The sequence below is a fragment of the Pezoporus wallicus genome, unplaced genomic scaffold (genome assembly GCF_028554395.1).
Source record: "Pezoporus wallicus isolate ANWC-B61680 ecotype Strahan unplaced genomic scaffold, APGP_CSIRO_Pwel_v1 contig_5767, whole genome shotgun sequence".
In the NCBI taxonomy this organism is placed as follows: domain Eukaryota; kingdom Metazoa; phylum Chordata; class Aves; order Psittaciformes; family Psittacidae; genus Pezoporus; species Pezoporus wallicus.
The window spans coordinates 8278205-8300579 of NW_026640599.1; the positions used below are offsets into that span (position 1 = coordinate 8278205).

Here is a 22375-nt window from a genome sequence, read left to right on the forward strand (position 1 = left end):
TCAGCACAACAGTTCTTGCCACATAAGAAACAGCCCCAAGATTTTTATGTATGCACAAGAAATCATGCAGGGAAAAGGGGAGCAGTATCCAGCACCACACAGCAGCATGCATGCAGGGCAACACAGCACAAGCATCCCCTACAGCATGAACACAGAGCCATCAATACTGAAATTGGTGGCTTCACCTGATCCCCAGCCATTTCCCCGAATACTGTGAGAGCAAATAGAAACAAATATTCATCCAGGAGCTCTACAACTGTACCATTGTCATCTTCATTTTGGAACTATTTTTCACCACCCTTGTTCTCACCAAGCACAGGAACAGATTACTACACATGAAAGGATGGGTAAGCAACCAAAAGGATTCTTTACCTGCTACTCACATAAAACAGGTCTTTGGTGAGACTCACGGAAAACCACTTGGTAACTAGAGTCCAAATCAATGGAATGATGTAATGTGTTTCACCCCACTCCACGTAATTCTTCCAGCCACCACCCCCAACCCCTTGCCATTTGTACATCCGTTCTTCAGAAAACAGGATGCTTATTTTAATCATAAAAATTCCCCTCACCTAATTTTAGCATTGTTCTTTCTCAAATGTTAATTTTTCATTGTAGCAGCTGCGTATTTAATAGACATGCTTCTTTGTAAGCAAGTTACATGAAGTTCACATGAAATAAAAAAAATTGCAACTGTCCCCTCTTCAGAACTCTTAAACATCCACATTTGTTTTTCTCACTTCACTTCACTCACATTCAGTCACTCTTAAATGAGGTTAGTAATGTCATAAATACATCAACCATATTGATTTCTTGGAACTCTGTCCAGCCATAGTTCCTCAAGGATTAGGGAGAGGGTTAAAAAAAAAGGAAAAAAAAAAAAGGGTGGTGAAACAATACAAGACACAATTAAGGTTACTCACGAATATTTCTGTTTCAACGCTCCTGTCTCATCTTCTTCCATTATATCTAATATCTATTACTGACAGCATTGTGGATCCACATATAAGGAGAGGCAAATATTTGTCAAATCAAGCATTTTATATGCCCTGATCCTCAGTTATAGCATCTTTGAAGAAAGTGGAGGAAGAAAGAGAGATTAAACCAGTAAAAATAAAAATATTAGAAATCCAAGAAGCACTTTTTTTGTGGAGGTACAGGAAAGTTGCAGGATGAGAAAAGAGAAGGCTGTGATCAATAAACGACAAGTTACTAGCTTTTTGTTTGCTACAGCATATGCAGTAGCAAAGATTTTGTGACAGCAAGTGGATGAGCAGAATGCCAGAGGAGTTGGAATTATCACTGAGCGGAGCCTGGCAGATCTAATGACCGAAAAAGCCATGTCAGTGTATGAAGGCAAGGCTGAGTGTTTATGCAGGAGACAGTCTTGCATATTTCAGTGGAAGGTATCTCTAGAAGCAGCTACACTAATTCAACAGCATTTAGCTATTACAGGCCTTGGTTAAGTAAGAGAATGTCTTCTAAAGACAGCAGCTGAAAATGGCTTTCAAAACAAAATTATTTAGCACTAAGCATATGTTTGTAAAGGAAAAGCTCTAAGCTTGCTACAAAAATTGAGCAATGCTACATGCAATGTGATACAGGTGAATCCAAGCACCCTTTGAGCATAACTGATCTAAAGCTATGAACTGACTGGAGCTTGATTTATGAAGAAACCAGAAAGCTGAAATTAGAGCAGCTGTGGGTTGCTCTAAACAGACATCCCTATGCGAAAACAATTCAGTGGAATGTCTCCAAACTATTTTCATTGGAGTCCTAAGCACATGGTTATTTGTCTAAAAATAAGGACTACAGATCAGATATAAAATGGAAGTAGCTGGCCACACCTTTAGTAGGCCTGCCTGGGAAGAACATGAGGATGCAGGAAGTCAGCTGCCAATAGATGGAACCGGAAGAATAACGAACCCCCATTTTTGTATGTTAGTTTAGAAGATAACATCTCTGATAGTATCAACAATGCCAACCTTCATTTTATTTAAAACTTTCCCTGGTGACCTGATTTTGCATACCACCCAGTTCAGTCCTAGTTCCAACCCAGTAAGCAACAAATAAGCACAAATGTAGCTGGACACGTAGCCTCCTGAGATGTAGTTTTACAGAGAAAGCAAAATACCTTTGCAGCATGAAAAAATACGCAAATCTCAACCAAATGCCAAGGGAGATAGTATTAAAACAGCATTTGTCAGCTTTAAAAAAAAAAGTTTACATGGGTGGTTTGCTCAGAGAAACATGCAACTATCTACTGTGGCTTAAGCTGTTTTCTTGCAGCTTGTTATCAAGCATACAGGTAGATACCCACCCAATCCTGTACTCTATGAAATTAGTTTGATAAAATCTATTTTATGTGACATGGCACAACCACATGCCAGTATTATTAACAAGGAGAACTAAATGCAGAGCTCTAGCACAACTTAAAGGTAACAGAATTCTTCCTGACTTCACTTAGGCTCACCCAAAATGACTGGAGAAAAGGGGAAAAAGCCATTTAACTCTTAATGAAAAATGGGCTGGACATGGAGACCAGGTTTCTGGAAAATTTTTAAGTAATGTTAGGGCAACACTGCCCATCAAGTTTAATGTGAAATTAAAGGTTCCACAGGCAGACCTTACATCTGATTTGAAGCTAGATCCTGAAACCAGAAGTCAAGCATCCTGGAGATTTACTTCATAAATACTTATTACGCTCATCGGATTAGGTGGATTTGAGGACATGATGGTCCAGGAACTCTGCAAGAAGCATGTAATTTGAGTGATGCATAAGCAGTCATGAAGTCTATAAGGGGAGAAGCAGCAGAATAATGTGAAGACCACCAGTCACATGGTTTGCTCAAGGCAGAGCAAGAGCTTGGTTGGATGCTTGAGAAGAGCTGCAGAAAGGAGAAGAATCTGGGAGATAATTCTCAATGAGGAAATACTCAGAGCTGCACACATTCACACAGATTTCTATTTTAAAAATCAGCTTGAGGTTTGTTTTTTTTTAAAAAAAAAGTGTAAATGCAATTATCAGAATAAAAACTACTACTTCAACTGCTTCATCCTTTGCTGTGAACATGCATAAGACAGAAGTCCTCAGAGGTAGGACAGCAAACATGCCCACCCAGAAAGGAGGAAGAAGGGCAGCACAGCTTGGATCTTCTCAGGAGAAAGCTCTCTGGGATGAAAGCAGATGCCAAAGTTAGCACAACATCCTGTTCACCGGAGGACAGGACTGAACACTTTGTATTTAGTCACACTGAATATGACTCAGTAGGATCTCTTTCTGCTACATTCCTCAATGAGGAAGCAGGTGGTAAGACAGATTTCTGTCTTCCTTGCTTTGTCTGTCTTTCAACTTACACAACCATCTTGTCTACTTCTGTATTAAGTCAGTAGTAAAAGCATGCAAAAAGCAGCATGTTCCCTGCTTCCAAAATGCAAAAGGCAAAAACCCGACCATGAAATGAAAGTAGCTTTATAACTTTTTCCCTCCTTGGCAGAAAAAAATGTATCAGCCAAAATGCTGTGAGTAATAGCTGTCAAAACCAGAATGCCAAATGAAGAGCATGCAATAAAGCAAAATCAAAACCAAAACCCAACAAAACAACACAAAACTAAATAAACCCACCAAAATAACCTCAACCAATCCACCCCTAACAAAACAATACCCACAATGTTCTTTAAGCAAAGTGAAGCATATTTTATGAACAGCAACTGCAATGGGGTCTTTATTTTTAGAGCAGAAGGACTTTTAATTCAAAGATTTGTGGCTTTTAATCTACAGACTTCATGTTTCAGATGGCAAAAATGATGGGACTAAATGGTCTTAATGTCAATCCACAGCTGAGATCCAAACATCAACTTAATTCATAATTAACTGTGGGCTTACACATATTATATGGACATATAACATACACATGCACAGAAGGAACGGGTGCATTCTCATTGCATTAAGGCAGCTCATCAGCAGCAAACTGACTTTAGCTTACAGACAGATATATGCATGTAGAGTAGCCATAAGTGAGTAGCAGTGGCACATTTTTTTACAAGTGTAAATAGATCAAACAAGTACAGAGGACTAAAGCCATTGCTTGTTGATTTTGAAACACTCACTGTTATAACGTCTGTAGCTGTCAATCTTTGCCGGTGCCACTCTGTACAGAATTGTCCCTTGAAAGGCAGATTTTCCTGACAGCAAGCAAGAGAAGACAAAAAAAAAAAAAAAAAAGGAGAAGGGGCAGGGTGGGGGTGAAGAGATCGAATGATGGTAAAAAGAAGGGAAAGGAAGAGGTTTTAATCTGTATTTTCAGTCACTAACATTTTTAAAGCCTCATTAGCAAAACAACGAGAATATTAACAAAAATATCTGATTGTACATGAAGTTAAAATATTCTTACTACATGTATGTCAGATAAAAGAAACTCATGATTTTGCTAAAGCTGTTTTATGCAATGTCCAACAGAATGCATTTTTCTTAGGTTTTGTCTGTTGTCCATCAGGTTATGAGACTTGCAAATGAAATTGTCTTACTCAGACTGCTTACAGAGTGAAGGAGAAATCATTGCTGCAATGATGCACTCACAGTGACTCAACACTCCTGATGCAGATGTAGTGCACTTGAACAAGCACAGCTGACATCTAAACAGGGCAATGAAATACTCACATTTCTTTAACATACAAGGATCCTGTGAGCATCAGAAAGACTGCATCTTTCCAAGATGACTTATTAGAAGTGTTTTGGACAGGGGAACTGGTCTTAAACAATACTCAGTTGAAGGATAGGACACTAAATCCTGAATAAATCAATTTTTCAGCAAATAGCTCAATCAGGTGTTTGACTTGGTACACCTTAACAAAACCAAAATAGTAAATTGAAAAACAACAACAAAAAAAAGCAAACAAAATGTACTTCTCACCTCAAATCTTTAAGATATCATTTTTATTATCAAGACCATTAACTTCTTAGTTTTTTTCCTCTGATAACAATGTAACTCATGCTCTAACATTTATGATATGCAATTCAAGTGAAGGCAAAGGCATGAGCAGCAGTTTTGTGTATCGGGTTTGGGTTTTTTAAAACTTGAGGTACCCAGGCAAGCCCAAGAATATGCCAATGTCAGCTTGTTGCCAATCTTACCTATGTATACTATAATAAAAATTAATGTCTTCAGTAAAATTTTATAGCAGAATAGCCAGTACATATGAATTGTCCCAACACAGATACCACCCATTTTGGTACCTGCATAACATTCTGTTGGACTTTCAAAAAATAAAAAAAATTACGATACACTCATTTGTGTATTGTAAAAAGCTGTTTCTTTGTTCTTGCAGCTGAATTAACAACTGAAGTTTTTCCTTGCCTTATTTTTTAGAATGAGGACGTAAAGTCGCAAATCCACCTTTCCACCTTTGTTTTTACAAAATACCACTAAAAAATGCTTTACAACAGCCAAACACAATTAAGATACAGCTAAGAGGAAAGTATGTCAAGCTTCATGACATTAAGAAGAGCGAGAGAAACATTAATAGACATCTGAAGTTTTAAAAACTCAAAATACAGAGGTTGCCTGACTAAACCATTAGCTGATGAGTCTATCATCAGTTCTAACTCCAGTCGTCATGACTTCTCTGTGGCCATCACTGACAGGTTCTAAAAATAGTTGATACATACCATACGGCCTAGCATTTCCTAAACAGACACATAAAAGAGCACCAAGACATAAAGGGCCACCCTTAAATACCGTCATGACATTGCCATGAACATACTAAAATGTTTTTGAAATCATCTCCTTAATTGCCTGTGATTTCTCTCATATGGTTTATTTGACTACCTGACAACTCTTTGCTTCTTGACAGGCTGTAATAACAGGATGTGGTATTAGAATACTCTTAAAACTAAAATGTATCTGAGAAATCTAGAAAATAATCTTATAATTTAGGCATCTATTCAATAGAGTAATAAAATGATAATGTACACTTCATTAACATGTTGTAACAGTAGGTCAAAGAAAAGCAATGTTTTAATTTAAGAGGATGCTTTAAAGAACAAAGAACTGTTGTTGACTCTAAGGGTATCTGATCCTGTCCATACTTACATTCTGAAATGTGCCTTTGAAGACAAAATATTTGGCAGTCACCTTACACTTGGGGCAAATATTTTAAAAACAAACAAACAAAGCCCCAAACTCACACTCTTTTGATCTTCTAAAGGTCTCACTTTCCAATCTGTTGAGCGCCCACCATCTGAGAAGCACAGGTTCCCAACCCTTTAAAGTTATCGGCTGAGTAAAGTCCCACTGTCAATATTCAGAAATACTTAGGCACCACCAAAACTAACCCCAAACATTTTCAAGAAAGGGGCTTTTTGTTCTGAAGAAACTTTTGACATTACACTATGGCAGTGCATAGCAAAAAAACAATACCATACCTCTGCGGCATTTACTCTGATCTGCCATGAAAGATACATGGACACAATAAACCCAATCAAATCAGACAGCACCTTGCTCCCTTTCGGGCCTGTGTAGGTCATAATAGAAGGCCAGAAAAATATGCATTTTTATTAATCTTATTCATAAAAAGTCAAAAGATACCATTTTTCTCTTCTGTAGTTCTTCCACTTTGAGTTCAACAAAAATTACATTTGCCCCTCCAAAAAGGCTCTCTTTAGAGAGGGTCAGTAAAATGTGATTGAAAGATTAATTTTAACTATGTTTAACCAAAACACTAAATTTAACTATTAATGAAAAAATACTCTTGTGTTTACTCAGTGCCCTTCTCCAAAGATCCCGCGCTACTTTGCCAAGTCGCACAGTAAACCTGCCAAGTATTACCTTATCCATTTCACAGGCTGGGCTGAAGAATTCAAGGTTGCTGCTCATGACTACAGAGCCATACTCCAACCCTCTCTAGGCCCCTCTAGAAGCTGTGTAGAACCTCAGTGACTGCCTAAGTTTTAATGTGCAGGTACAGCCCCTCATACCTGAGAGCTAATTTAATAATCTAACATTTTACACCACGTTTCTGCCTTACAAAAAAATCCTGTGATACAGAAATATTCAAACAAAATTTCCAGAGAAACAAAAATGAGTTATTTCTGATATGAAGTGCTGTCATGTCTTGACATCCACAGAAGAAGGAGTTGATCTGGAGGCATTAATGTAAATACCCTGTTGAGATACTTCCCAGAGCATTTCAACAGTGACGCTAGCTTGATGTCCAAATCTTCCAGGATTTACTTAATTGGGTTTTATTTTCTGTGTTTTAAGACTAAGTGTAGCTATCTGGAATAAGATAATCATTCCTAGTCAACTGTATAAACTTGCTGAAATTCTTGCAGTCTCTTTATTCTCAAATCCATATAATCAGTGTACCTGAATAGAGCCTTATAAAGCCCCATGTGTTGGAGTAACACCTGTAATAATTACATAAACAATATAGAAAGAAGCATATTTCCCATAATTCTGCTAAGGGAATGAAGTTCTTAAATTGATGGTTTTACTTGAAGAAAAATAAAAAAAAAAGCAATAAACCACACATGAGAATCTCAACATTCTTTGAATCTCGGTCTCTCTGTGAGGAGGCTTACAGTGTTCATATGTTTTATAGGTATTTTGATATTTTAAAAATAGCTTCTAATAACACATCATCTTGGCTAGCCACAAAGCACCTCAAAAGAGCTGAATTTCCTATGAGAAAAAAGAAAAACAATCTTTCTTATATAGTTACCTTCAATTTAGTTAAAGGGACAAAACCATTATCTGTGTTACTGATATTTTCTCAATACAAGTTATCACAGCTTTGGGGTTCCACTGACAGTCAGAACCAGCACACAAAACTGAGTTTGAACTAAGCATGTGCCTTTATGGATCTCAACTATACAAGGTAGTGCTTTGGGACTGCTTTCACACACTCAATTATGTGGTTTTATTAAAAGATACTTTTAGGATGTTTATTATAAAGTAAATATTACCAAATTACCTAGGGAAGGAATATTCATTCATTCCTACCAATAAAATTGGGGTATTCCATCCTGAACAGTATCACTTACCTTGTTCATTTATAAAGTACAAAACACTACAGAATCCAGAGCTGAATCTACATCTATATAATTAGTTCTTCCAAGATTCACTGTGTTTATAATGAAAAAAATACATGATAGCATATACAGGTTATAGAAAGCAGTTTCCAATTTCACCCAAATGTGTAACATCACTTAATGCCCTTCCTTTTTCCTTATCATGCTAAAATTGTCAACTTCCTTTAAAATATTTTCATACCAGTCTGAAGGAATGTCACCTTTAAATATCTTCAGCAGCACTGACCACAAGACTAGGTCACCAGTGCACTACACATGAATAGGTACTCCATTACTAAAACAGCATGAAATTTTTTCATTATTGCAGAAGTCAAGTTTTTTAGGATCTTATTTCTGTGGGATGGAATAAAGATGATAAATATGCCTTAAATGGAAAAATGGAGAAAAAGGAAGAAAAAGAAGTATTGTAATTTTCTACCTCTTACTAACAGAGTGAGCTATAAAGGCTGTGGTACATTTCAGCTGAAATAAGCTTACAAAGACCTCGGGAGTCCTTTTGCTTTTTCTTGTTCAGAGATTCAGAATACTACTACATAGCAATGAATAACATTGTAGCAGTGCTACATAGCAGTGCTGAAAACAGGAAGATCTTGGCAGATATGGTGGAGTTAGCCTGAAATATGGAAATACAATTGACTTTTTTTCTTTTCACTAAAGAACTGACCACAGATTAAGAAATAGAATATCTGTTTGAAGAACAGAAAAAACATAAAGACAAGTGTCCAGTTCATATAAAAGCATACTTTTGGTTCAGGTTATTCTCCAAGGAAAGCTATATATATGACAACCTACTACCATGCTTATATTATTGTAAACTTAGTTACCAAACATGCTTTTCACCTGCAGCAGTACTGGCCCACTGTAAGTGAGAGAACAAAGTCCATGTCCCAGTTCTGGCCTTTTTCCCTTTGGCTGCTGGGGCAGTGAGTGACGGAGGTAATAGTAACATGCTCAGCACCTGGAGGGAAAAAGTGCCGCATGTCCCACACCAATAATTATGAATCCTTAAATCTACTGGAGTCATTACAGAAGGCATGGCACTTTAATCCCTCATTTAAATAAGCACAGCCATTATGTAGATGTTTGGTTACTTTGCTCAGTTTCCACATCTAAAGAAAAAAAGAAATCTTGCAATTCATTTTGAAATGCAAATCATCATTGCCTTCTCTCTTCTTGGTCTGCTGCAGCTTGGCAATTCTTAACACAGCTAACAGAGCATTGCCTATACTACAACACAGGTAGCATTGCAAGTACACACTTATCATCACCTGACTCCTTCACAGCAGAAATTAAGAACATGGCATTCAAAACCACTTTCAAGCGAGAGAGAAGAATGTGCTACCCTATCAACACGTTACGCGGCAAAGACACAGCCATACATACAGAACAGCAATATTTTTTCCTTACTCGGTTTTACTTGCTCTTCTATTCCAGCATCTTCAGAATCAGACAGCTCTTTAATGAAGTTGGAAGGAAACATTCCAGTCTTTCCATTGAGTATACCTTCCCACCATCCCTCTTCCACCTGCACCAAAACAAAACCAAGAAAACAAGGAGGTTAATATAACAACCACTTCAGAGAATTAAATTGTGTATATGATTTTCAGTAACAATGACAGTAACAATTTTGAGTAGTTTGTATTTATTTCAGGTATAAGGAGCACATGACATAGGCTCCAAGCCAGAAAATACTTCTTTTTTTTTTTTTTTTTAATGTAAAATCAAGAAAGATGCATGCACCCATCTGTAAATGTCAGCAGTGCTGACAGGAGTAAGAAGCATGGATGAGCATTAAATAAAAGGATTAAAAAAAACCAAAACACAAACTAGAGAGCACACAGTGTCTCTACATTGAATTTTTTATGGATATCAGTTCAATCACTAAATTTGCTGTGCACACTGTACTCTTACTCATCTTCTTGATGCGATTTGCAGATAAGACTTTAAATTCATTAAGCAATCAATGGCCAAAGAGAGATGCCTGCAAATGGCTATTCAGAAAATCTAAACTAGGTATCTTAGTATATATCATGTGAATATTCTTGGCTTCCCCATCAAAATCAGAAATTCTCTATTTTGAAAATTAAGAATGTTGCTATATCATTAATGTGTTAATGTAAGTAATCTATGGAGAACAAAGAACAATGCAAATGCATATTTGACTCTAGCTTTACAAAATGCTACTGAAATACACAACAATGACACGGTCAGGAGGAGGAGAGACACTTCCTAGGCCAATCCCAAGAGAAAATACCACTTAAAATTTACAAATTCCACCCTGTATAATCCATTCAGGGTTGAATGGTGGTGTCAGGCAGTGAAACGACAGCCCTCAGAAACCAGATGCCTTTAGGTTATAAAGGGACAGGAAGAAATTACTTATACGCATCAGCCAAACACACCCTTGACATATAAATAATTTTCATCTGTCAGTCACTGTCAATTCACAAAAAAAAAAAAAATGACGGGGAAGGACAGTTTCAGTCTGTGACACATCAATCACTCTCCAATAATGTTTGACCCTCCTCTTTTTGCCCCACAAAAAAAGATGAAAATAGAATTTTGACTTTACAAATTGAGGGTATTCACATCTACTGCCAAAAAAAACAACCCCACATCTTAGATGATATTACAGAAAAAAAAATTCCAACTTGCTTTGTATCACTTATCTGTGAACATCTCAACTCCTTAGAAAACAGATTTCTTAATACAAGCAAGTATTTCCTTAAACTACAGAGGAATGGCTGGGATTTGTTTTTTTTTCCAACTTAGCTACATGTACTATTTCACTATGAAGAAAACTGTTGTTACTTCAGGAGTGTTTCTTGTGCTTTTTCTCCATCTTCAACCATTTTACCACATTTGTCTTCCTGGTTTGATCTGCTTTTTTTGGTTTGAAAGCAATCCAGACCAGCACAGCTACACAGCTACATCCATTTAATCTCAGTACCTGCCCATAACAAAATTGCCCCCTTCTTTCTCCCTGCCAAATGCATCAGCAATATTAGTGAGCTCAGAAGCAACTCTGGGAAGAACAGCTATTTTCTTCTTTCTACTTCAGAGCACAGAATACATATAAATCACTCACTTCAGTAGACTGCAGGTTTTCCACATTAATATCAAAGTCTCTAAAAGGCAATATTTGCTTTTCTTCTCTCCAGACAAATTAAAAAACATTTGGAAAACTGAAACTGCATGACACACAACACTTAGTAGACTCTACAAATTATATCTCTAAATACCTATATATGATATGTTGTTATATAGAAAATACACAAATAACCAAGACTCTCCAAGCTATATTTCCATTTTTCTAATGCAGTATACCCAGATGGCTCTATTGATTTGAACTAAATATTAAACCATAACTGCATTAGCTGATTGACCAGAAGATTAATCACAGGAGAATTACACAGATCTCAAGATCCCTGTTTTTTGCAAGATGTGGAGATTACTTAACAGAAAGAAGGTGAACAATATAATCAGTTCCATCTTTCTCTCTAGTAATTTTCCTCTGCTTACTTCTTCCAGGGTAACACTTCACAGTTTTCTTACAACATTAGCATTCTTTGTGTAGCATGTTTATGTATGGGTCTTTATGTATGTGTATAGAAGTCCACATAGACAAAGGTAAATCTAAATTGGATATGAATATACTTACAGCATTCATTAGCTTACTATAAGTTTTCCAGCTGATACAAGAATGAATTCTCTGAAAACACAATGTCACATTCAGTAATTTTACAAATTTAGAAAAACCTAAAGGAAAACCCAGCTTTTTTTCCACAAGAAAATGTGGAATTGTGTTAGCAAGACATTAGAGGTTGAAGTCAAACTGGGCCTCCCACAGATCTATTAGGAAATTTTCATCAAAAGCATCAAAACTTTAAGTATTTTTAAACACTATAGCTACATGCTACATACCTTTAAGCCTCAAAACACCAGCTAGAGATTAATCCATACACTAAAGAAGACATTAAAATACCCCTGGGGTTTAGTTATCCCAAAATGTGTCAATCCATTACCATATGGTTTGAAATGTTGCAATAATTCCCAGCAAATAAAACCTCACAAAGGAAAACCCATTGTTCATGGGGGTAATCCATCTGGAGGTACAAGCACTCAATAAAATTTGTTACTATACTATTATAACAAAGTGCTCTCAGGATTTATACATCAAGGTCCTGATTCATGCCCAGAATTTATAGGCCAGACCAAACAATCTAAAAGGAGAATTTCATTCAGTAGTCCATGTCCCTATCCCAGAAAAGAAGTTCTACTATTCATAGTACCCTACATATAAATCGTTAAGTTAAGCCTGAAAACAAAGATACCGTTTTTAAATCAGAAAAAAAATGGCTCCAATCTGGAAGAGGTTGCCCAGAGAGGGGGTAGATGCCCCACCCCTCAACATATTCAAGGTCAGGTTGTAAGGGGCTCTGAGCAACCTGGTCTGGTTGAAGAAGTCCCTGCAAACTATTCTGTAATTCTGCCAAATGTAAGTGGCCGCAGCTAGAGGCATTTTCAAGACACGTTTTCAGTGTGTTATCTGTTCACTGCCTTTCAGAGAGACATGGCACACTCTCATTTTGCCAGGCCTCTAGGCTGCCAATACTACTGTCACACCACATTTGAAGAGCAACAACACAGAGGAAAGTGACTGAAGATAATTCATTGCTCCATTTAATGTATTTAGGGAGGTGACAACTCATGCACCCAACTGCAACTCAGTCAGTGCCATGCATGGGGCAGGGACAGATGCAATAAGACAGCTATATGTGGTCTAATGCCTGGATTTGATTGAACAAGATACAGATGACAGTATCACCAGAAAATGGTGCATCATCTCTAGAGAAATGCAACCCATTAAGAAGCCTTGCCTTTGGATTTACAGAGAAATTTTATCTATACAATAACTACGCAACATTCAAGTATTCTGCCAATATCACTGGGCTTTGGGTTTTTTTACATTTTCAGTGAAGAAAAAATACTTGTATTTTGGTTTTAATTGAATTAACCAATAGAGCTTTTTATGCAAATCAGGGGTTAGAAACTATAAACCAAATGCAGATTAAAATAACGCAAAATGTATTCATATAATTTATTAGGGAGTATTTAATGAAATTGGTAGATCCCTGCACACAATGACAACCCAGACTAGAAAGACACTAAGAGGTTGTAATAGTAAATTTTACTTACAAATAATGATATAAGTAAGAAATGATAATTAAGTGCTCAAAACAGATACAGTGGAAGTGGACACGCAGGACAATAACACAGGGAATTATATGTGTGAGACATTCAGACACATAAAGAAGTTCTCAAGGGGGTACAGAGATGCTATGACATTCAGCTGCTTAGAAATCAACAAAAATTACTGAATTCAGCCTATTTCCATGTTTAAAGAACAACTAAAAATTAAAAAAAAAAGAAAGAAACAAGAAAAAGGAAAATAATATGACAGTAGTTCAAGCATTCAGGAAAACATTATAGTTCTACTTTAGACCAGGAATGTAGTTTTATTCTGTAACTGTAAAGGAACCAAAGAAAACATAATCACGTTATTAGGCCACTAGGTATACAAGATTAATATCTTCTAAAAGTGAGGAAATGTTACTTTTTATGTTATTTAGGTTTTCTCTTCATGGCCAGTAAATACAATTTGCAACATCCCCCTTTAAATAAAGAAATGTCAGAGAGAGCATCAGACTGACCTGGAGTGCAACAAATGTTGTTGCTATAAGCCTAGAAACCCCTTCCCTTGAGGGAACTGGATGGCCAACCCTGTACCTTCAGGATGGGATACCCAAAAAGAGCAGAAAGTGCTGACGTCAGCTACCAGCAGTTGCTTGCCAGAATATTTAGGTCTGCCACAGCTTCTTGCTTACACCTTGTTATATAATTAATAGGCCAAAGTTGTTATATGATCCATTCTATAAATATATAAGCAGTTTGTCTGCAGGAAGTTCGATGGTACTACTAGGCTGAGAAAGTTGGGGCTGTTCAGCCTGGAGAAGGCTGCGTGGAGACCTCATAGAAGCCTTCCAGTATCTGAAGGTGGCCTACAAGGATGCTGGGGAGGGACCTTTCACTAGGGACTGTAGTGATATACAAGGGGTAATGGGTTCAAACTTAAACAGGGGAAGTTTAGATTGGATCTAAGGAAGAAGTTCTTTACTGTAAGGGTGGTGAGGCACTGGAATGGGTTGCCCAACAAGTTGTGAATGCTCCATCCCTGGTGGTGTTCAAGACCAGGTTGGACAGAACCTTGGATGGCATGGTTTAGTGGGAGGTGTCCCTGCCCATGGCAGGGGGTTTGGAACTAGATGATCTTAAGGTCCTTTCCAACCCTAACTATTCTATGATTCTATGATAAAAAATCTGCAGCTATTTGGAATCACTGGCACTAACTTAAACTGGCCTTTAGTTTCCAATAAACTCCTGTATCTGCCTGTTTCACAAGATTTTCTACAACCTGTAGCTTTGCCTATTAGGCTGGTAGACTACTTCCAGCTCACAAAGGGAAGCTTTGAGTCGGGAAAAGTTTCAGGTGGAATAAAGTCTCCCTGGATCACAACACAGTCTTTCTGGGCTGTTAAAACTAAAACACAATCTCAGGAATAAAACAATGCCACAGGCAGGCAACAGGAAGGAGAGAAGCCCAAGGTCAAGCTTAGAGAGAACTACAGCCCATAAAGCAACGGAAAAAAATATTTTATAAATTTCAATGGAAGATCTTGAGCCTCAAGTATAAAAGCTGAAATGTTGAAATGAAATTAAAAACATGGATTCCCAAGAGGTAAAATAAACACTACATTTACTGCCAATGGGAAAAGACCATTTTGGAAACAAGACCACAGAAAATGGTGCCTACAGTGCCACTTGATGGCTTATTCTGGGAGTGCATTCTGACAGAGCCAAACCCATGAGATATCAACCAGCCCTTGGGCTTCTGCTACAGCACACCTGGAAGCTGTTTGATAACTCTGGTGCAGAAGGGAAGAAAAAACTGCACAAGCACCTTGTATTAAGGTATCTTTTCAGCTTCAGAGGTTTTTATTTTACAATGTCAAAATGTGCTTTGTTGTTTTTTTTTTTTGTTTGGTTTTTTTTGTGGTTTACGTTTTTGTTGGGTTTTTTAAACATAATCTTCTATGTAAGGCACTGAGAAACAGGGAAGGCAATCATAAAGAACTGGAATGACCTTATAAACTGTTCAAAGGTATTTATACCCTTATTTCCACAAAAAAAGTGCCTCATACCACATGAACTATTCAAGCTGTAGTCTTAGAAGTCCTTGTGAATCACCTGTTGGAAGAGGAGCAGGAAAAAGACCACAGCTTTTCACAGAAAAGTAACTGGGAGACATGGAACCTCAGGATCCATTCCCAGCTGTTTTCTTGAGTGTTGTATGGTTCTGTACTTGCGGCACAGATCATCCCCTTTCCACTATCCCTTTCAACTCTACAGCTGTCAAAATAAGTTACTGTAAGGGAAGTCCAGCTCAATCCCCAGTGTTTATCCTGTTCTTGGAAATGGGTTGAACCACTTTATCCCATAACAACAATATCACCCCACCAACCTTGCCCAGAAGGAGCAACAGATTTGTAAAAGCACAAACTGAATTTGTAAAATTTCAAATGAGTTACCTATAGTATTTGATCACATAATATATGGCCTATCAAGTAAAAGCCAAACAATAAGCTCAGCAGTACTACAGCAAGTCTCAAACTTAGTTGTGAACTTAAATCCCTGCACCTCACATTGCCAGAAAGCTGACTTCTCAGCAGGAGGATGTAACAAGCTACACAGCAGCATGACAATAGAGTAACCCTCAATGAAAGGAGGCTCAGAACTGTCGAATGACATGCCAAGTGTCCTTACTCTGATGTTACAGGTTAATTATCTGCATCCCATGAAAGTCTAAGGATGAAACATAATTGGAATTCAGATATCTGCATTTAATAAGATGATTAGTTACAGCTTTATTTTGGGACAACTGTAATTAGAGTTACAGCTAATGAGCTCGGAAGATGACAAGCAAAAATCTATCAATCACACATTAAACGTGAGCATAAACAATGATGAAAATGCTTCTCTTGTTAGTTTCAAATGTACTTTTAATTTAAGTATGCTAATTGATGTCTCATGGGTATCAGTGTCTGTGTAGTTATGGAAACCTGTAGTTTAACAACAAGCATTTTATCTATTGGGATGAATGCTTGATCTTATTATAATTAATTTCTAACTATTTAGAACAAATAGGAAGGTACTGTGAATTCTGAACATACACAGTCTCCAAGGATATCTATGTGTTGACAAGCCTAGCGTCTCAGAACTCACACTTGCTGTAGCAGGTGTTTCAGTTCACTCACTGTACAGCTCCAAACCACTTCTACCACAACAGGAATTCCAAATAGTATCTACCGTTACCACAGACATATAAACCCTTTCAAAAGTATCTTATCCAGCCTGTTGGCACCAGGAAGAAGGATGTGGGGCTACTACACCTCAGAGGTTGGTTATCACCCTGCAAGCAGAGGCGGGAGAAGGGAAGGCATCCTCATCCTCAGCATGTCACCATCTGGTATCAGTGTAACCCGTTTTCACTGGGGATCTGGGGAAACATACTTGGGCACTGATGGAGGCAACTGGAAAGACTTCATTTCCCTTATGCTAACCCTTTGCTGGAGGCAGTGAACTTCCAGGGGCTCAAGGAGGAACAGAATCCATTTCTTTAAGGATGAAGCCAAATTAGCACAGTACATCAGGAACCTGCTTTTCTTTGCAACAAGAAAAGTTTAATGAGTTGTCAACAATAAGTGATATTTTTGCCACATTTTTTGATAAATATACACACAAAGCTATATAGGCAGTATTTTGATCTAAACGATACCCATTTTAGTTTGCTACAAGTCATTAGAAATTAATTTATTTTCAACTAAACAGAAATCCACAGATATTTGAAAATATTAATCTAAGTCAATTTAAATTAATTCAGCTGATGAAATTTTTTTTTTAGGAGGATACAATTAAAATACTACCTGTGGGAATCTGAGACCTTCTACTCATTAATAAAAAGATGAGGTAAGAGAAAGGAGCAACTGGAAATGGAAAGTGAATGACTGTTAATGTTCTAATTATCCACTGAACCACTGTAAATAATGCTGAAGATGCTATCATAGGGTAATGATAAACAAAACTGATATTTTGCAAGAACTCTCCCCAACTGTTGCCTATGTGGGACAGGTTTTGTTGCAGCTGTTTCAGGTATTTTTGTACAGTAACACATTATGATTCTGGCCCTTGAAAAGAAATCTCTATTTTCACAACTGAGGAAGACAGATTTTTTAAATAATAAGGCACTCACATCAAACATTTATCATTTGAAATAAGAAACATCATATAATGACATAAACAGCGTGAATCCTATTTCAATGTAATGACTCTCTGTGCGACATCACCTATAAGCACAAATCAGTACACTAGCTGGTACAGCTTTCTACATCAAATAAAGTTCCTGCTTCAAAAGAAAAATTCTGCCTAGTTTGTCAAGGAATTAACACTATTACGGTAAGGGCAGAAGAGGAAGCAACAACAACGATTCAAAATCAACTGTTTGGTATCAACCATGACGGAAAATAAAGTTCACACAAAATCACTTCCTGAGTTGCTGATCATTTTTTCTCTTTTCACCTTCTTTCACCAGCTGATCCAGTTCCACCCAGAAGAGCCAGACAATGCCCTGGATCGCATGAATGTACCAGATGGTGCCTGAGGCACAGATTACGTTTCAGCAGGTGACAGAACAGGGTACTTCATAAGGTCAAAGTGGACACAGCCTCACCTGTGTCAGTTATTCTTCAGCATTTAATTATGGCCAGCAGCTGAAGCTAGCTATGAGCAATCCCCTTCAATAGTACAATAAAACTAATTCCAGTGTAAAATTATTTAGGACTGCCAATCAAAAAAAAAACAGCCCTAGACTATTTATTTTCTTAAACCTTAGAACCTGCAAGTTGTCAGTGCTTTCTTCAACAGTAGTAATTCAAGGTACAATTATGAGTTTAAGACTATAAAGTCTGTAATCAGCAATCCAAGTAGGTTTCAAAAAGACATACCCTTAACTATAAGCACACAAATGCAAGTACAGGAATGTTTCATAGTTTTTCTACAGCTTTCAATTTTAATGCCAACATTTTTAGTCTCATTTGGATTTAAATAAATCTGTTATTTATAATTAAGTTGTTTATATTTATAAGATGACAAGAGATGCATTTCATAAGAGAAGTCTACTGTCCCATCTAAATTATTTAATCATACAACTCACTTGGTAGAGCTAATTCGCTGGATGGCTACTAGGAAGGGATTTTATTCCATCACTTGAGAATTAAATCTCTCATAACAAAATGCTGGATGTCATATTTCTTAAGTGACAGATGCAGGAAAAAGAAAACTAATTGTATATCCCTTGAGAGACATGAGAGACATAGACTTAAAATTTTTAAGTAGGCCAGCTGATGGAAGGTATTTGTGTGGCCATGTAAGTTCAAATTTCTTAAAAGTGTTTAACTCCGTAAAGATAATTCTTCCCTGTGGCTGTCTTACTAAAATTCGGAAAAGCTTTTTCTGCTATATAACCTTGGTTCTTTGGAGATACAACCTCAATAGCCCTTTAGCACAGACTTCAAGCTTTTCCCTGAACAGAGCTCAGAAGTATCAACTGATCAAGTAAAACCTACAGGGAAAAAAAAAAACATGAAATCCATACAAACAATCACATCCCCTCAATCCCAACAATAACTCAAACCAGACACATCCATATAGCAGAGAAGAAAAATGTCTGGTTTAAATTATGGCTTAAAACACACTGTATCTAAGAGCTTAACACGCATAAGATATGTTAGAACTGCATGTGTGCATATTCCGTTAAAGATTTCCTCACCTCTCCCACAACTTCAATGATGTCACCAACTTTTAACTCCAGTTCATCTTCATTTTGAGGCATGTAACTGAAAGCCACCTGACATCTTCTTCTTCTGTTTCTCTCTCCTGGTGGAAATAAAACAGGGAAACTGTAAAATGAAAACAAAATTCCACGCCAAACACAAGCCAGGAGAAACAATTAAAGATTATTCTTTGAGCACTGTTAAAATAACTGGAATGTTTACAATGCTTAGTATATCTGATTAGAATTAACTTACAAACAGAGTGTGGAGAAAAGATTTCTGGTGCATATTATTTCTTTCAATTATTTTTATAATTCAGTGAAATTAATAAATGACAAGAAATTGTGGGGATTTTTTTCTTTCTGCAATATTACTCAGGAGCCAAAATTTAACTAATAGATTGTGCTTCCTAGTGACAGGATGGGTAAACTTTACCCAGACGATCTTTCCAAACGTATCTGCTACAAGTTCTCTTCTATGCTAATACTCCATATACATGGTACAGGCAAATCCTGACAATAAAGGGATGGGAAAGGGATCCAAAAGGGATCCAAAACCTTGTGGATTTTGCTCATATGGAAATAACTCTCAACTGATTACTTTATCCTGTATCTTTTTCTTTATAATTCATTTACAGGTGTACAAAGAACACTTTTTTTTGAATATATATTCTTTTACATATACATATATACACACACAGTTATATATGTATACACACATATTTGTAAGGCGCATATTTATGCACTAATATCGGATTAAATAAAACCTATCCCAAAGGACCCCCAATGCTAGGTACGTCATTGGGTGAGTGTGGTTAAGGCAGCCTAATTTTGAGAATCAACCAGGTACTGGAAATTATGTTACCAGCCATCTTTTTTTTTCATTTGTCCAGGATGGACGTGACGTTGGATGCATGACTGGAGAGAGGCTTGAACTCATAACTCTGAATAAGAGTAAACCCTCTTACCTGAGCCTTCTGACATCACAGTTTTAAGACAGACAGGTAAATGAAAAGACTCAGTTCCAGAACTGTTTGCCACATCTGCTGGCTAATTTATATGCGATTTGTAGCAGAGCAGATGAGAGAACTTCCCTAAATTAAATTGCCAAGGCTTGCTGCTGAGCCTCTATTAGCTGAAGGACAGCTTACTGACATGAATCATTACCCTGTTGGAATGTGTTGGAGGAGAGTAGGAAACTAGAAATCATTCAAAACACACAATTCACTGATTACTCCCTCTTCTCTAGAAAATGTGCAATGTATAAACCATACTGTTCTGTATATTTACAAACAGGTATCCCCACATATACACACACTCTATGCAAATAACTCTACTTTCTCTTATGCTATTTCTCTTAACTGCTAAACATGCTCAATACACACCCAAATCAGTTGTACAAACTCTGTCCAAGAATGGCCTTAATCTGACATTAAATCACAGAAATGTGTCTTATGGTCAGTCTATTACTTCTCCTGCAACATTTCTTGATAATCCTTCTCTAGGTTGAACAGGAACAAAAAATTACAGAACTTCCTCTTTTTTTATTCTATTAATTGAAACTAGAGAAAGGAGAAGTGATTGAATTTGGCTTTCTGACAGTATTTTTCACATCCACTGCAATCCTGCATAAGTGGCAGTTTACTGAATCCTAAAATTTGTACCTTAATGCCATATAACCAAACTTGCTCAAATTGGCTCTTTTTTCCCACCTACAAATGACTCTTCGTTGTTCACCATCTAAATTAAAATGGTCTTAAACCGACAACTTTATACAGCTGTATTCAAAATAACTTAAATATAACAAATACCTTCCTTATTGGGTGCTTCTTTCATTGTGCAAAAGAGGCTGGCTATTCTACCTAAAGATAACATCCCCACTATGATTTCTAACATCAAAGAGCAACCTATGTGCTGATGTTGCCTGCTGTGACAGATATCAGTTGCCACCCCATTTAATAATCAATATTGTGTGACTCTTGGAGAATATTTTTGAGATTGCTAAAAGAATAAGTAAATACAATTCTGAATGTTAGCAACAGAACTATATGAATCCTTCCTCCTCCCACCCCAGAAAGTTTATTACTGTATAGAAAATTTAGTGAAAGTCTGCATTTATCTCCATTAGTCTCACGGCTGTCTCACTGATCTCCCTCTCCTCCTGATGCTTACAAATGTGAACAACAGGCTTTGCTAATCCAACTCCTTTTGGTGTTTATTCTAGGATTCACCTATCTAATTGTAGAAGTCCCTGAATCAGATGTCTAAATCTGAGCCTATCAGTCAGGAGTGAAGAGAACCTAATACATCCTGAGGGTATTTAGTGTCACTGTAAAATAGACAACTAATATACATCAGATGAATGACTGGAGGTGCCTTTTTCTACTGGTAAAGCTAGATCAGACCTCAGCATCTAACTTTTTAAAGTCTAAAGTTAGGTCAAACGGGAAAAGGAATGAACATATATTCAGAAACTAGAAACAAACAAATCTTTGAGGGTATAAACCTAATTTGTTTCAAAGTGACGTCTGATCAGATTCTAAAAATGGTATGGTTGCCTGTGACAGCAGGAGACCCTAGAAGAGCTTCCTCCAGCTGTACACATGCAAGAGAGCATGATTTCCAGACACTTAAACACCCTTCTGGCATTAGCAATGAAGAAAAAAGAAAGAGGTAATGACAACTCACTGGCATACAATACTTACCTTTGTAAGGGTCACCAAAAGCTGAAGCAACGTTACACAGGAGGTCACACTGGTACTTACATACTGCTGTCAGACGCAGGAAAGGTCACAAACTGACAACGCAGGATTAGATGAAAAGTGTGGCAGAAGCAGAATAGACAGGAAGCAAACTATTTCAAAATGAACTGGAATGTTCCAAGCCAAACTATTTTTTTTAAACTTGAAACCTCCCTCATGAAACAGATCTTTATATAAATAAGTGTCTGAATGGATTAGATGGTATTTTTTATAGAGCCTACTTTTCACTGATGCCAATGTCTGTACAGCCTGTCCTGTCAGTGAAAACCACATTGTTAACTTCACCAGCAAAATGTCCATCAACTTTACATACTAATACACATTTTCCCCCCCCCGTCACAAGATAGCAGTACAGCAACCTGCTTCATAACACAGCACAAGTATTTTATAGAGTCAAAAAAACTATAGTCAATAAAAAGTTCAGAGACAGACCCATGGAGCAAATGTCTGTTTCTCTTCCTTCTGACAATATGTAGATCTAAATGGCTGACAATCTCTTCAAAACTAGGCCTCATAGTTTTGTACTTGGATCTGGTTTATATCATGCATATCATTTATATCTGCATCAATATC

General features: G+C 37.1%; 1 protein-coding gene across 10 annotated transcripts in view; it reads right to left on the bottom strand.

Moving 5' to 3' along the window:
• SH3KBP1 (SH3 domain containing kinase binding protein 1) overlaps positions 1-22375 on the bottom strand; it is a 231365-nt gene that overhangs the window by 90639 nt on the left and 118351 nt on the right. For 7 of the 10 annotated variants that reach the window (XM_057419651.1, XM_057419655.1, XM_057419649.1 and 4 more), the window contains 3 exons: positions 19038-19144; positions 9500-9617; positions 4111-4185 (listed from right to left, as the gene is read on the bottom strand). In XM_057419651.1, coding sequence (XP_057275634.1) covers positions 4111-4185; positions 9500-9617; positions 19038-19144 — 300 coding nt within the window. Of the gene's footprint in view, positions 1-572; positions 852-4110; positions 4186-8932; positions 9051-9499; positions 9620-19037; positions 19145-22375 lie in introns of those variants that run through there. The other 3 variants (XM_057419654.1, XM_057419647.1, XM_057419656.1) reach the window with 3 other exon arrangements.